This window comes from Chrysochloris asiatica, unplaced genomic scaffold (assembly GCF_000296735.1).
Source record: "Chrysochloris asiatica unplaced genomic scaffold, ChrAsi1.0 scaffold00009, whole genome shotgun sequence".
NCBI lineage: Eukaryota > Metazoa > Chordata > Mammalia > Afrosoricida > Chrysochloridae > Chrysochloris > Chrysochloris asiatica.
Genome location: NW_006408527.1, coordinates 13,871,444 through 13,885,338, shown reverse-complemented (window position 1 = coordinate 13,885,338; position 13,895 = coordinate 13,871,444). Strand labels below are relative to the sequence as shown.

Here is a 13,895-nt window from a genome sequence, read left to right as displayed (position 1 = left end):
CACCACCATTCCTGAAGACTTAAAGGAGAACTACCAATTGTTCAAAACCTGACCCACGAATGTGCATACATTTCAGTCTCTCCTCCTTTTTCCCTTTGGCAATTGGACAAATGTTTATTCCTTTACTTCACTTACAACCTTGACTCTTTGGAGCTCTATGACAGGCAGAGCCTCAGTTCACAGTTAACACTTTCCATGTGGGCTCAGTCACTAAAATGATCTGAAGACTAAGTCAGCCTGCAATCGCTAAGTTAAGAAACTTTTCTGTGCAAACAAACAGTTGCAGCTCATTCCCTTTCAAGATAAATCCAGATTTGTTTCCTACCAACAACCCACTGCTGTTGAGTTAATTCTGACTCATAGCTAGCCTATAGGACAAACTAGAACTGTCCCATCGGGGTTTCCCAGGCTGTAAATCTTTACAGAAACAGATTGCCATATCTTTTTCTATATAAGCTGGTGGGTTCTAACCGTTAATCTTTTGGTTAGCGGCCAAGTGTGTCAGCATGGATCCATTTGTTTCCTGTTTTTAAGTGCCCTAGAGTTGGTTCCAGCTCACAGCAACTCTATGTACAACAGAATGAAATAGTGCCCACTCCCTTCTGTGTCATCCTCACAATTGCTAAGTTTGAGCCCATTTGTTTCCTGGTTTTCTGAAATTACTAAAATCTCTCAGAACATTTCCAGCATTTGGTAAATTCATATGGTAGAAACAACAGACTCCTGGTAAAGGTACTTTGTATCAATACCTGTTTATTTCATTCAGTATTTAACAAGTATCTCTGGAGCACCTACTGCAAACCTAGAACTATGTGGGCACTAAAGATAATGTGAGAAAACTCTTATTTCTGTGTCATGGAATTTATCCAGAAAAATAGGAAGCAGTAAGTTAAAATCAAACAATAAGTTAAAGTCAAAATAAGTTAAATCAATGTAGAAAGCTGCAATTACATTAAGAATTGCTTGAGGAACCCAAAACAGAAAATTGCACTGACTGAAAGATGGTTCCAGTAAAATATTACTCTTGATTCTAATTTAGCACCTGAACCTAGGAAACCAAATACTAGTCACTCTTTTTTTTTTTTTCCTATCTTTTTCATTTTCTCATAAAGGGGTAGGGGGAGGAATATTCTACTTTCAAGTCTAGAAACAAAACATTTTTAATAAACAGATTGTCTGCTTTCTCAAATAAATGCAACATTGAGCCACAAACATTTCTGTCATATCACATTCACAACTATAAACAGAAATGATAGGGGCCCCTCATCTAAGTTTTCTATTCAGTATTTCCTTATTTTAATTATACCTCCTTTAATTGTCATCATGGAATATCAGGATCTTAAAGTTCAAAATCTTAGGTGTTCATTTTTAAACTGCCTTCACGCTAAGTGGGAGTCCTGGTGTGGCGCTGTGGGCTAACGCGCCAGACTGCAAAGCCGTTTCAACTGTAAGGTCTGCGGTTCAAGCTCACCAGTTGCTCCTCCTCGGAAACCCTATGCAGGGTCGCTATGGGTCGGAACCGACTCGATGGCACTTCACAACAACAACACTAAGTGCTCTGTCAAAAAAAACTTTTTTTAACTTGGCAAGAAGAGGAAATTCCATGGTTTGGTGAACCCAGGAAATTCTTCAGTGCATCTTGGATATAGAGTTGTATTGTTGTTGTTGTTGTTGTTAAGTACCGTGGAGTCGGTTCCGACTCATAGTGACCCTGCACAGGGTTTCCGAGGCTGTAAATCTTTACGGAAGCAGAAAGCCTCATGTTTCTCCCGCAGAACGGCTGGTAGTTTCGAGCTGCCTACCTTTGAGGTTAGCAGCCCGATTCGTAACCACTGTTGTTGTTGTTAAGTGCCGTCGAGTCAGTTCCGACCCATAGCGACCCTGAACAGGGTTTCCGAGGCTGTAAATCTTTACGGGAGCAGAAAGCCTCATCTTTCTCCCGCAGAGCAGCTGGTAGTTTCGAACTGCTGACCTTGCGGTTCGCAGTCCAATTCGTAACCACTACGCTACCAGAACTCCTTCTACCAGAATTCCTTGTATATTAACTAGGAGTCGCTTTTTCCCTGTATGAGTCTATCAGTTTCCCATATTAATACTGTTTTACAATACTTACTGCATAGAATTCCATTGTATCAATCCCTTAGCATTCTTGTTAGACACTTGTGAGTTACATCCCCCCCCCCTCCAAATTACAGATCTTTGCCCATAGTTCTGATGTTACTTTAGGGGATCAACTAAGTGAAACTGGTGGTTCAAAAGTCATGTTCATTTTAAGACATGTTGTTGCTAAGTGCTGTTGAGTTGATTCCAACTCATAGCGACCCTATACAGGGTTTCCAAGTAGAGGCTGGGGGATTTGAATTGCCAATCTTGCAGTTCAAACTGACCTTGTGGTCGAGTGCTTATCTTACAGCACCTAACCAGGGCTCCTTAAGATATTTTGTTGTTGTTGTTAAGTGCTGTCGAGTCGATTCCGACTCACAGAGATCCTGTACAGGGTTTCCGAGGAGCAGCTGGTGAGCTTGAACCTCCAACTTTACAGTTCAAACGGCTTTGCAGTCTGGCGCATTAACCCACACCGCCACACCGGGACTCTTGTTGTTAAGTGCCGTCAGGTCGGTTCCGACCCATAGCGACCCTGTTCAGGGTTTCCAAGGCAGTAAATCCTTACGGGAGCAGAACGCCTCATCTTTCACCCGTCGAGTGGCTGGTAGTTTCGAACTGCTGGCTTTAAGGTTCGCAGCCCAATTCGTAACCACTACGCTACCAGAATTCTTACATACTGCTAAATCAGTGGGGGGGGGGGGGCGGCTACAACCCCTACCCCTAACAATGCCAGAAGGGTGACATCACAATGAACCCAGGTTTTGAGATGGGTGAACTGGTGCTTCAGGGGGTGAGGTCACCAAGGCACCACTAGGATAGTGTCATCCTCTCACCCCTTTTGCTCCCCATCCCCCGTTTCACCTATAGAAAGCTGTGATGTGGTTCTTTAGGCAGAGGAGGATTAGGCCCCGCCCGCCTGCCTAGGACAGGGTAATGCCAAGGTTAGTTAGTGACGCCACTGTGATAAATTTTCTATTTCCACCGAGAGAGAGTCATACCATGTCCTCTCCCTCAACACGCTCACTCACACTGATTGGTATTTTTATTCTTTGCCAATCTGATAAGAAAAGTCAACTCTTTTGTCTGCTTTTAAAATACCAGCAAGGCTACTTTTATTTTATTTTACCATTTACACAGGCTTACTCAGAACTCTAACAATGTATCTTACTCATTCTTAATGTTTAAGCCTTGTTGGTGAAATTGTCTCGCTTGAAAAGTTCTCCCTCTGACCCATTCCATCCCAACCCTAAGGCATTCATTGTTGTTGTTATGTGCCGTGGAGTCCGTTCCGACTCATAGCGACCCTGGACAGGGTTTCCGAGGTTGTAAATCTTTACGGGAGCAGAAAGACTCATCTTTCTCCCGTGGAACAGCTGGTAGTTTCCAACAGCTGACTCTTTTGAGGTTAGCAGCCCAATTTGTAACCACTTCTAGGAATTTGGCAATGTACCTTGTCCTGTTGTGGCGCTGCAGTGTAAGCACTGGACTGCAAATCACAAGGTTCTTAGTTCAAGCCCACCAGCTCTCCTTGGAAACCCAATACAGGGTCACAATGAATCGGAACCGACTGAATGACACTTAACAACACCCTGTCCTTACATTTTTAATGAGTGTATATTTCACCTTCACTAAAACATTTAGTTGCTCAAGAGCAAGAACCGGGTGAAATTGAGGCTCAACATAATAATGGCTGTTAACAATTTGCCTTCCCCAGAGGCCTTTCAAAGGCAAAAAAGAAGAGTAATTTACATTCAGGGTTGGAGATGTAGTGATCAAATGACTTTGTAATTTTAAAAACTAGCTAGTCAGGAGATTTAGTAGAAGAAACTTAAGTAAGGGAAAATTCAAACACTTAATAAAGCCAAATATTGAATATGGACTCAGTCCCGACAACATGGAGTGCCCCAACTGAGCTCTGAAGAATGGTGGTGCCACAGGGTCACGCTTCCTGCACTCGGGGTTTCTATGATTATTTTTAGGTCATTGAGCTTTATACTTCGAACCAACGTTCCCAGAAAGGCACAATGATTACCCTACTTCCGACCCACCCATCCTGGCAGGGCGGTCTACTCTATTTACGTAGAGTTACAGCAGAGCTTCCTAGTTGGTATCGAGGGTGTGGTAAGAGAAAAGCTACGCCCCGAGAGAAGCTGATAGCCAATCCGCGACGCACTCATAGCGACCCAGTACAGGGTGGGTTTCCGAGGCTGTAAATCTTTACGGAAGCAGAACGACTCATCTTCTCCCGCGGAACAGCTGGTGGTTTCTAGCTCCTGAGCTTGAGGTTCGCAGCCCGATTCGTAACTCTGACAGCCGAATCCCCTGGCTTCGAGCTCCCGGATTGGCTTCGGCGGCCCCAGCAAGTCACTTCCGCTCCGTAGGACCAAGCCACACCCACCTGCCGATCCTTGAAGCTTTGTGACTGTGGTGTTTGTTGCGTTTAATAGTCAGGCTCAGGGGGTTACCTCTGCTTTGCAGACTCGCAGGTTTCCGAATGTGAAAATGACTACAGTGCCGTGCACATCGCCTGCCTGCCGCCGCCAGCGTCCCTTTATTTCCTGGTGCTTCTTTGTGCCGTCCCTGCTATCTGTGATGTTACTAATTACTTACACCGGTAAGACTCAGGAGAGAGTGTGCGCCTGAGGTGATGACTTGGGCAGTATTGGGGCGGAAGCTGTTTTCTCTGCCGAGGTACTGTCTACTATGGTGGTTACAGGAGCCTTCCTTCGGTAGCTGTGCGGGGCGGGGCGGCAGGGCGACACCCGCTGTCTACCTACTGGAACCTTGCTGTGGCAGCCAAAGCTTGATCTTAGCCATGCCTGGAAGGGGAGCGGACAGGGTGCTCCGGCTAGGACCTTGCTTTGAGGTTACTTGGTGAGTGAGATTTGCTAGTGTCCCTGCAGTACACACGAGGAGCGCCCTGTGCAGTCGGTGCGCGCTGGGCTGGGGGAGCCCCGACTCGGTTATGCCCAGAGTGTGCTTGGGGCTCGAGGGCGTTCCTACACAGCGGTATCGTCTGTGCTGCAAGGTGTAACCTACCATTTGTTTGGTCTGGGGTAAGCACGGGCTGGGGAAGAACATTGTTACTCCTTTTGTGCTTGGGGTAAATGCAGGCGTTGGGTGCCTAGGTTTATGAACCCTCTGGAAACAGGCCTCTTGTTTGTTGCCCGTGGCCTCCGCAGAGGAGTGCTTTAGTTTTGCAGATTGCTGCTTCAATTGTTTGTTTGTTTATTCTTTTTTTGCCATGGGGTTGTCTTCCTGCTCCCACCCAATTTAGACAGTATCACATTCTATTATAACCTTGTGGTTTTTGAGCATTGTTTTCCTTCATCTTTCGTTAGGTTGTGTCATTTGAGGGACTGTTTCAACCTATGGTAGCCAAATCTAGTTAGAAATTAGTATCCTAAAAGGAACTCTGGTAGCATAGTGGTTACGAATCGGGCTGCTAACATAAAGGTCAGCAGTTCAAAACTACCAGCGGTTCCTCGGGAGAAAGACGAGGTTTTCTGCTCCCGTAAAGATTTACAGCCTCGGAAACCCTGTTCAGGGTCACTATGAGTCGGAACCCACTCTACGGTACTTAACAACAACACAATGCAAGAAGGGTGTGGAGGCCATGTCTGACTTCCTCACACTTCACAGGGGGAAGGAGAATCAGACTCAAAATCAGCCCTAACTACTTAACAACAACACAATACAAGAAGGGTGTGGAGGCCATGTCTGACTTCCTCAGACTTCACAGGGAGGAGGAGATCAGACTCAAAATCAGCCCTAACTACTGATTCCTGCGAGTTAGGGAATTGCGCTCTACAACTTCATCCTGCCATCCCCCCACCGCACTCTGTGCTTCACATCTGAATTCGATAATTTATTGTAGCAGACACACAAAACTCAATCAGCACTCACAATGAAGGGTTTCCATGAGGAAGATCGCAGGGTACATTTGAGCAACTGAAAACAACTTCAGGAAGCAGTAGCTTTCCAATCAGGTGCCCCTCTTCTCTGCCATACTGCAGTCACGCCTTGCTTGCTCTTATCTTTGGCCTTTCAGCAGTTTGGCCCCTAGACTGCAAAGTATTATGAAACTCCTTTGGCTAGTATGTAAATTGCCAAACAGCACATGTGCAGTCCAGCCTCTTGCCCATTGTTGTTAAGTGCTGTCCAGTTGGTTCCGATGCATAGTGATCTTGTGTAGGGTTTCTAAGGAGCTGCTGGTGAGCTTGAACCGCTGACCTGGTGGCTTAAACTGACCTTGTAGTTCCGCGAATTAACTCACAGTGCCACACCAGGACTCCAGCCTCTTACCCATAGCCCACAGCTTTACTACATCAATGGGACTTGGAAGCCTTTAGCTACTCTGTCTCTCCAAGCTGCAACCCCATCTGCTGCCTTTATTGTTAAGCTAAGCTCATGGCTCTTCTTTCTTGATGGTGCTGGGGTCCTTTGGTCCTGCTTCTGAGGTGACTCCTTTGAAACCTAGTGGGATGGCAAAACTAACAAATCCCAGCATTTGAGTCCCTTACACACTGTTTGCGTGCATGTTCCTACCCAATCATTTGGTGGGAGTCACAAACACAATGGCTAAAAGAGGCATATTAAATAAATTCACTGTACCACACCTAAGAAATGTGTTGTTGTTAAGTGCCTTCAAGTTAGTTTCAACTCATAGCAACCCTGTGTAGGATTTCCAAAGAGCAGCTGGTAGATTTGAACTTTTGACCTTGTAGGTCGCAGACCAATGCTGCACCACACCATGTTCTTCAGAAAAAATAAATAATGACAATCTGTTGGGCCCCTACAGCTCTTAAGCTAAAGTTGAAGGCCTAGCCCACGAAGCTTTTTTCATATTTCAGTTGCGTGGGATAAGCACCTAAAAAGTGGTAAATAAATAACCAAACCCACTGCCATTGAGTTGATTCCGACTCTATATAGGGTTTCCACGGCTGCAAGTCTTTACAGGAGCAAACACGTTCATCTTCACAGAACAGTTTGTAGGCTTGAATTGGCAACTTCATGGTTAGCAGTCCAGTGCTTATCCTACAGTGCCACCAGGACTCCTGCTTCAGAAAGTTTGTGGACAAATGAAATGAAGAGTTAATGGCAATTTTCCATGAACTTTGCTGTATCACCTCGGAAACTATTATACAGGGTTGCTATGAGGCAAAACCAACTTGGCAGCACTTAACTTTGTATGTATTGTTGTTTCGTGCTGTTGTGTGGGTTCCAACTCATAGCGACCGTATGTAGTAGGGCTTCATAGGCTTCAAATCTTTGCGAGAGCAGAAGGCCTTATCTTTGCTGCTGAATGGCTGGTGGGCTTGAACTGCTGTGTGGTTCCAAATCCAGTGCATATTCTACAGAGCCATCTCCATTAGTGGGTTTGACTACAAGGTCGGTAGTTCAAAACCACCAGCTGCTCCTAGGAAACCACCAACCACTAATCAAAGGACAATGTTTTTAAAATATTTTGGTGTATTTCCTTCTAGTCATTCTGTGCACATGTGTTTCGAGGACCATGTTATATATAGGATCCTGTTACTTATATGGAGTTCTTAGATGGTGCAAATGGTTAACTGCCCTAGGCTGCCAACTGAAAGGTTGGAGGTTCAAGGTACCTCTTCACCAGGAGGTACCTTGGAAGAAAGGCCTGATAATCTGTAGCCACTGAAAACCTTGTGGCGCACAGTTCTACTTTAACGATCCAGGAGTCATTATGAGTCCATCCACTCGACAGCAACTGGCTATTGCGTATACACTTTGTATGCTGCGTTTCTTAACAGGATTTATTCAACAAATATTTGCCTTTTACGGGGCTGGTCTTGAAGATATAACAGAAACTGTTTCCGTTTTCATGATCCATATTTCATTATTTGTTTACACATGAAAATATAAGTAGCAACTTTGTTTTGTTCACTGTTATCTCCCCAGTGTCAGGACATAGTAGGAGACCAGTAAATATTTATAAAATTTAGAGGGTGATTGATATTATCCAAAACATAATACTAATGAGTATATTTAAACCAAATGAAGTGCTGTGAAGAAAGGCGCAGCATTTTACATGACAGCATTTAACAAATGACTGGAAGCAGGAATCAATTTTCTGCTCATCAAATGGACCAAACTGCCCATCTGCACTTAATGTTCCTTCTTCTGCCTTAAAACACACTCCTGTTACCTCTCTGTATAATTAACGCCCTACACGCCTACAAACTCAGCTGGAAGTCATCTCCTCAGAAGTGCCTTTTCTGACCACCCTATCTCCCATTTGCCTAACCACTAACTTTTGGTCATCCTGCCAAAACTCTCCTATATTCTCTGTCTCTTCTCAAAAGCTAGCAATCTTGTATTTTCTTATCAGACTTAAGGTTTCAAATACCTAATTTTATTTCCTTGATATTAACACTCTTTTACAAATGTTAAAGGGAGTATCTGAGTGGTACAAACATTCACATGCGTGTCTACAAACCAAAAGGTTGGAAGTTCAAACCTATCCAGAGGTGCCTGGCAATCTGCGTCTAAATTCTTGAAGACCCTATGGAGTGCAGCACACATGGGGTTGCCATGAGTTGGAATTGACTTAACAACTGGTTTGATTTTTTTGTTGTTGTTGTTGTTTATAACTATTAAGGAGCCCTGGTAGTGTAGTGGGTTATGTATTGGCTTGTTAACTGCAAGGTCAGTAGTTGGAATCCACCAGCCGCTCAATGGGAGAAAGAACAGGCTTTCTTTTCCTATAAAGACTTACAGCCTCAGAAACTCTATTATGTAGGATCTCTATGAATCAGAATTGATGGGTGAGTGGGTTAACTGTTTAATATCAGCAAATGTGTTTGGCAGGGGCTAAGAGCCCAGAAAGAAAGGAATTCCTCTTGCCCTCCAGGAGGGAGTCATGTTTAGAATGGCTGCTCGGTGGTTGGAATCCTGGTGTGGTGCTGTGGGTTAATGTGCCGGACTGCAAAGTTGGTTTGAACAGTAAGGTCAGCAGTTCAGGCTCACCAGCTGCACCTTGAAACCCTATGCCTACTGTGGGTCAGAGCAGACTCGGAGGTGGTTAACAACATCATCCCAATCTGGTATCTAATTATCAAGGGCAGGGGCAGCTGAGGCCAGGAAGGCTGTCTTCCCTTGCTTATAGAGACTAGTCAGGGCTCCCAGTACTCTAACCTTCCCTTTTGCTGTTTTACAGCGCCACACTGATCCTTAAATTCATTTCCAGTGCTGAGGGGTTAAGGAAGGTAGGAAGTAGTGGTGGTAAGAAGGAAACAAAAGAAATTTTTAAAAAAAATTCTATTTAGAGTAGCTGTAAAACTAGAAGCTGAAGGAGACTATGACTGCTGCTTGAAATCGAGGGAAGGAGAGAAAACAATGTATAACATGGAAGGTGACAATGCTAACACTAAGAGAGTCGGGAAATTGGTGAAGGCCAAGAGGTAAAACTTAAAGTTAGGCTACAATTTTTTGGAAGTCACAGTGCGAGGCAAGGAGATGATGCAGCGTTTCATTTTTGGAGCAGTTGGCCCTCTCGGGAGGAAAGAGGTGTATAAGCAGGCAGTGCTGGGCATTTGGGGCCTGCCATAACAAAGTGACTTGCCAAATAGACAAGCTGGAAGACGAAAACTTTGTCAAATTTCAGAAGCAGCCTCTTTCCTCTAGTCTCTGACTCATGGTGGCCCCATGTGCGTCAGAGTAGAACTGTGTTCCACGGAGTTTTCAGTGACTGGGTTTTCTGTAGTAGATCACCAGGTATTTCTTCCAAGGTGCCTCGGGGGTGGACTGAGACTCCCAGCCTTTCAGTTATCAGCCAAATATTCAGTTAATATTTGCTCTTCCTCTGGAAGTTTTTGGTAAGTGTCAAATTGATTCTGACTCATAGTGACTCTCTGTAGGGTTTTCTAAGCTGTAAATAGTTGTGGGAGTAGAAAACCCCATCTTTCTCCCATGGTGTGGCTGGTGGCCACCTATCGCTAACCTTGTTCTCAATCCAGGGCCAATCAGTGGAGCCATTGTGCGGATGCTTATTTGGATGGAACCTGTAATTACTGTTGTTTGTGATCTCTCTTGCCTATATTAGACCTTTGCTTTCTAAATTAAGCCACGATCAGTAAGTGCTTACGTAATAGATTCTTAGTTTTCTTACTCTGCACATTACAATGTGAAGAGAGAGACAGTGTAGTCCTGTCTGATCATCTGCTAAGTTAACAGACTCCCAGAAAATAAACAACAAAGGGAATTATGACTGTGGCCAAATTTCTTTTTCAAATTCATAAAGCTCAAGGATGATTATTTTCAACATGAGATTCATTATAGTTTGTTCTTCACCATTGTTACATGTTTGATAGTCACAATACTTTGAGTACAAAATTTTTTTGAATAGCTACTAGAAAATCCAGGAGCTCTGGTAGCGTAGTGGTTACGAATTGGGCTGTGAACCGCAAGGTCAGCAGTTCGAAACTACCAGCTGTTCCGTGGGAGAAAGATGAGGCCTTCTGCTCCCGTAAAGATTTACAGCCTCGGAAACCCTGTACAGGGTCTCTATGAGTCGGAACCAACTCCACGGCACATAACCACCAACACCACCACTAGAAAATCCACTGCTGTCTAATCTATTGTGACTCATTAGTGACCTTGTGTAGGGTTTCAGAGTCTGTAAATCTTCATAGGAGCTGGAAGTTTCATTGGCGGGTTTGAACTGCCTACATTGAAGTTAGCAGTCCAGTGCTTATCCTGTACCAACACCAGTGCTCATTCAAATGGCTACCATAAGGGACATATTGTGCTGGGTGTGTTATATGGTCACCTGGCCACATGAGACACAGAAGCTTTGAATCCAGAATATGGAGTCGGCCATGTATCTATCAAACACAAAAGCATGTGACAGTTACCTGAGAGATGCAGGCAGGAGACCTGGTGTGGTGCTGTAGGAAAAGCACTAGGTTTCTAACTGCAAGATTGGCAGTTGAAACCCACCAGCCACTCCCTGGTGACTCTATATAGGGCCTTATGAGTCATAACGCGACTCCCTGTCACTTAACATCAGGCTTTCTTCCATGTATGGTTTTACCTCAGCTTTGACCACAGACCCTGTCATTCTTCCCAACCCACTCACCAGCAGTTTTATCTTAGGTGCCCCTTCTTCCTTGAAGTTTCTTGGTAATTTCTCAATCAAAAAATTGGGTTAACTCTTCCTTTATACCCTAATTTACTTTTCATTGCTCAACTTCTTATAATCCCCACAAGACTACCACCTTTTTGAGGACCACGTGTCATTCATTCACTGTTGCTTTTCTGACAACCTAGTGCCAGAACTGAATCTGGTTCCAAGTACTCTTAGATTAAAAACACGTTCTTCATTCACCATTTGCTTCAGAGGTATTTGCAATTTTTTAAAAAAAAAGATTATACTCTTTTAATGCCTGACTTAACATTTTTTGAATTGATTTTATCGTAACTGCTGAACTTGCAGTTAGCAGTCCAGTGCTAACTGCACCTACAGTATCACACCAGGCCTCCTAGCATGCCAAAGAGAGTTGGACCTTTGCAAGCACTACAAGTACTTGAGTCTGGCTTTGAAGCTAGTTTTCAGGAGGATGTAGGATCCTGGAACTAAAGGACTTTAAGAGCCTTTTATCATATTAAGGAAGCCAATGCCCTACCTTGAAAGCATTCTGGAGCCATTTAACAGCTCTGTCTTGGAAGCCCCTGGGACTCTAGCAACAGTGTGAAAAATGAATTGGATAGAAGGTGAAAGGGTAGGGAAGGAGACCAGCATTGTGGCGATCCCACTAAGAAACATTACTGGCTTCAGTTAGAATCGAAGTAAAGGTTAGAAATAGAGACCAAACAGGCTTTAGCAGGTGGAAGCGATATAATATGTTTTCTGGGCCAGTGTGACTGTGCAGAACTCATTAAGTTATTTGTGATACCCATGATTCATAAGATAAGTACTGAACCGCCAGGTCATTTTAAAAGGTAAGGTCATTGGTTCAAACTCACCAGCGGCTCCTCGGAAACCCTACACAGGGTTGTTATGAGTCAGAATTGACTCAACGGCACTTAACAACAACAACGACACATTCCAAATAGAGATATGTGGGAGGCAGTTGAATATATAGACTTGGGATCCTGCCTAGAGATCTAGAATGAAGAGAGAGAACTGAGAGGCACCGGCTTTTCTGTGGTAATAAAGTCACAGAGTTGATATACTCAGGCAGAGAGATATTGTTGAAAAATTAAATACCAAGAAGTCCTGGAACAGACCCATTGGGAATGTCATGTCCCATCAGTCAGAGAAGGAAGAGTTGTCACTGGACAAGTTGAAAACCTGGGTCATGTGGTATCCTGGAAGGCCCGGAGGGAGCAAAGAGAGAGTGAACAATACCGTGGAAAGGACAGTTGGGGTGAATTGAATAAGCTATCTCATGACTTGGAAAGTAATGTGATTTTTTAAGTCTAGAAATGACTGAGAAATAAAATGGACAGGTCTCGGTGACAGAGTCTGTATTTTGAGGAAACAAAGGAGGTTTAAAAATAGCTTGTATGGATAAAGATGGGAGTATGGGAAGAGTGAGTTTCCAACCTCCCCCACAAAACCTCAAAGAAAGACAACAAAAATTCTCTACCAGGCAAGGCAGAACCCTGTGAAGGTGGACAGAGGATAGTTAGAGAGACCAGCTGAGGGACCTAGTCAGAAAAGAGAACTGAAAGGTAGGGAAAACGCTCCCTGCGTGGTCTCCAGACCTCTCCCTGCCAGGGTCAGGAGTGTGTGAACTCTGTCTATACCAGCACCAGTCCCCCCTGGAGCCATCTAGCAGATCCAGAGGGACTTCATACAGGTTCCAGAAAACCTGACCCTGTAGAGATCATGCAGCCAGACTTGACAAAACAGATCTCCTTGCTGGACCGTTTAGGCACGCACTGTCCTCCCTCCTCCCTGTTGGAATCTCCCCGTCTGCGGAGGGAGACAACAGGCCCCTCACACAGTAGGAGAAAAGACTTTGAATGGAAACAGAACACTTTTGGGTATTCCATTGATTATTAGAGAGTGCAGAGCTCCACAAATAGTTGCAAGAGTGTCACAAAAGATGGTGAAGTACAGCAAATCAAGAGGGAGTCAACTGAAGAGCTCAAAACTGTGCCATGCAATGGACAGATGGATGAGTGTGAGCGCTCAGTTCTGATGGAGAGCTGCTGAGCAACAAAAACTTAGTCCGCAGTAGAGAAAGACAGTGGCGGAAGAAAGAAGGGTTGAAGACTTGCCCCACCTAAGGATTTCCTCTAGAAAACAGTGCTGGCTGTACATACCAGTTACTGAGGAGAGCTGAGAAAGCTAATGTCAAGCAAAACCCTAATGCCACACATCAACAAAAGAGCACAAGAAATATTAAGATAAATATGAAACTAATGATTTGTTCTGTAAACCTTTACTCATTCACAATAAAAAGCTTAAAAAAAGAAAAAGATTAAGAGAATGCAAATGACAGATTGTCCAAATGAACAAGAGAAAGGGAGTGGTATTGAATAGTGAGTGTTGTTGTTAAGTGCCATCAAGTGCCGTCCAATTGGTTCCAACTCAGAGTGACCCTGTATAGGGTTTCCCAGGAGTCCTGAACAATGAATAGAAGAATACAACACAATAATATTAAGCTCCAATAATAAAAGGAAAACACAGACAACTAAAAAAAAATTGAGAAGACAATTTTTTTTTTTTTAATGTTTTTATTTTGGATTGAGTGAAAGTTTACAGGGCACATCATCAGCTTCACATTCAACCATTCATATAGCTTGTTTCA

General features: G+C 44.0%; 1 protein-coding gene across 1 annotated transcript in view; it reads left to right on the top strand.

Annotated features, from left to right (window-relative positions):
* Positions 1-2,854: 2,854 nt before the first annotated feature.
* The window catches only part of CD46 (CD46 molecule, complement regulatory protein), a 112,344-nt gene continuing 101,303 nt past the window's right edge, over positions 2,855-13,895 (top strand). Inside the window, exons 1-3 of the mRNA XM_006834200.1 lie at positions 2,855-2,896; positions 4,554-4,720; positions 5,010-5,134. Of these exons, the coding sequence (XP_006834263.1) occupies positions 2,855-2,896; positions 4,554-4,720; positions 5,010-5,134 (334 nt within the window). The remainder of the gene's footprint in view (positions 2,897-4,553; positions 4,721-5,009; positions 5,135-13,895) is intronic.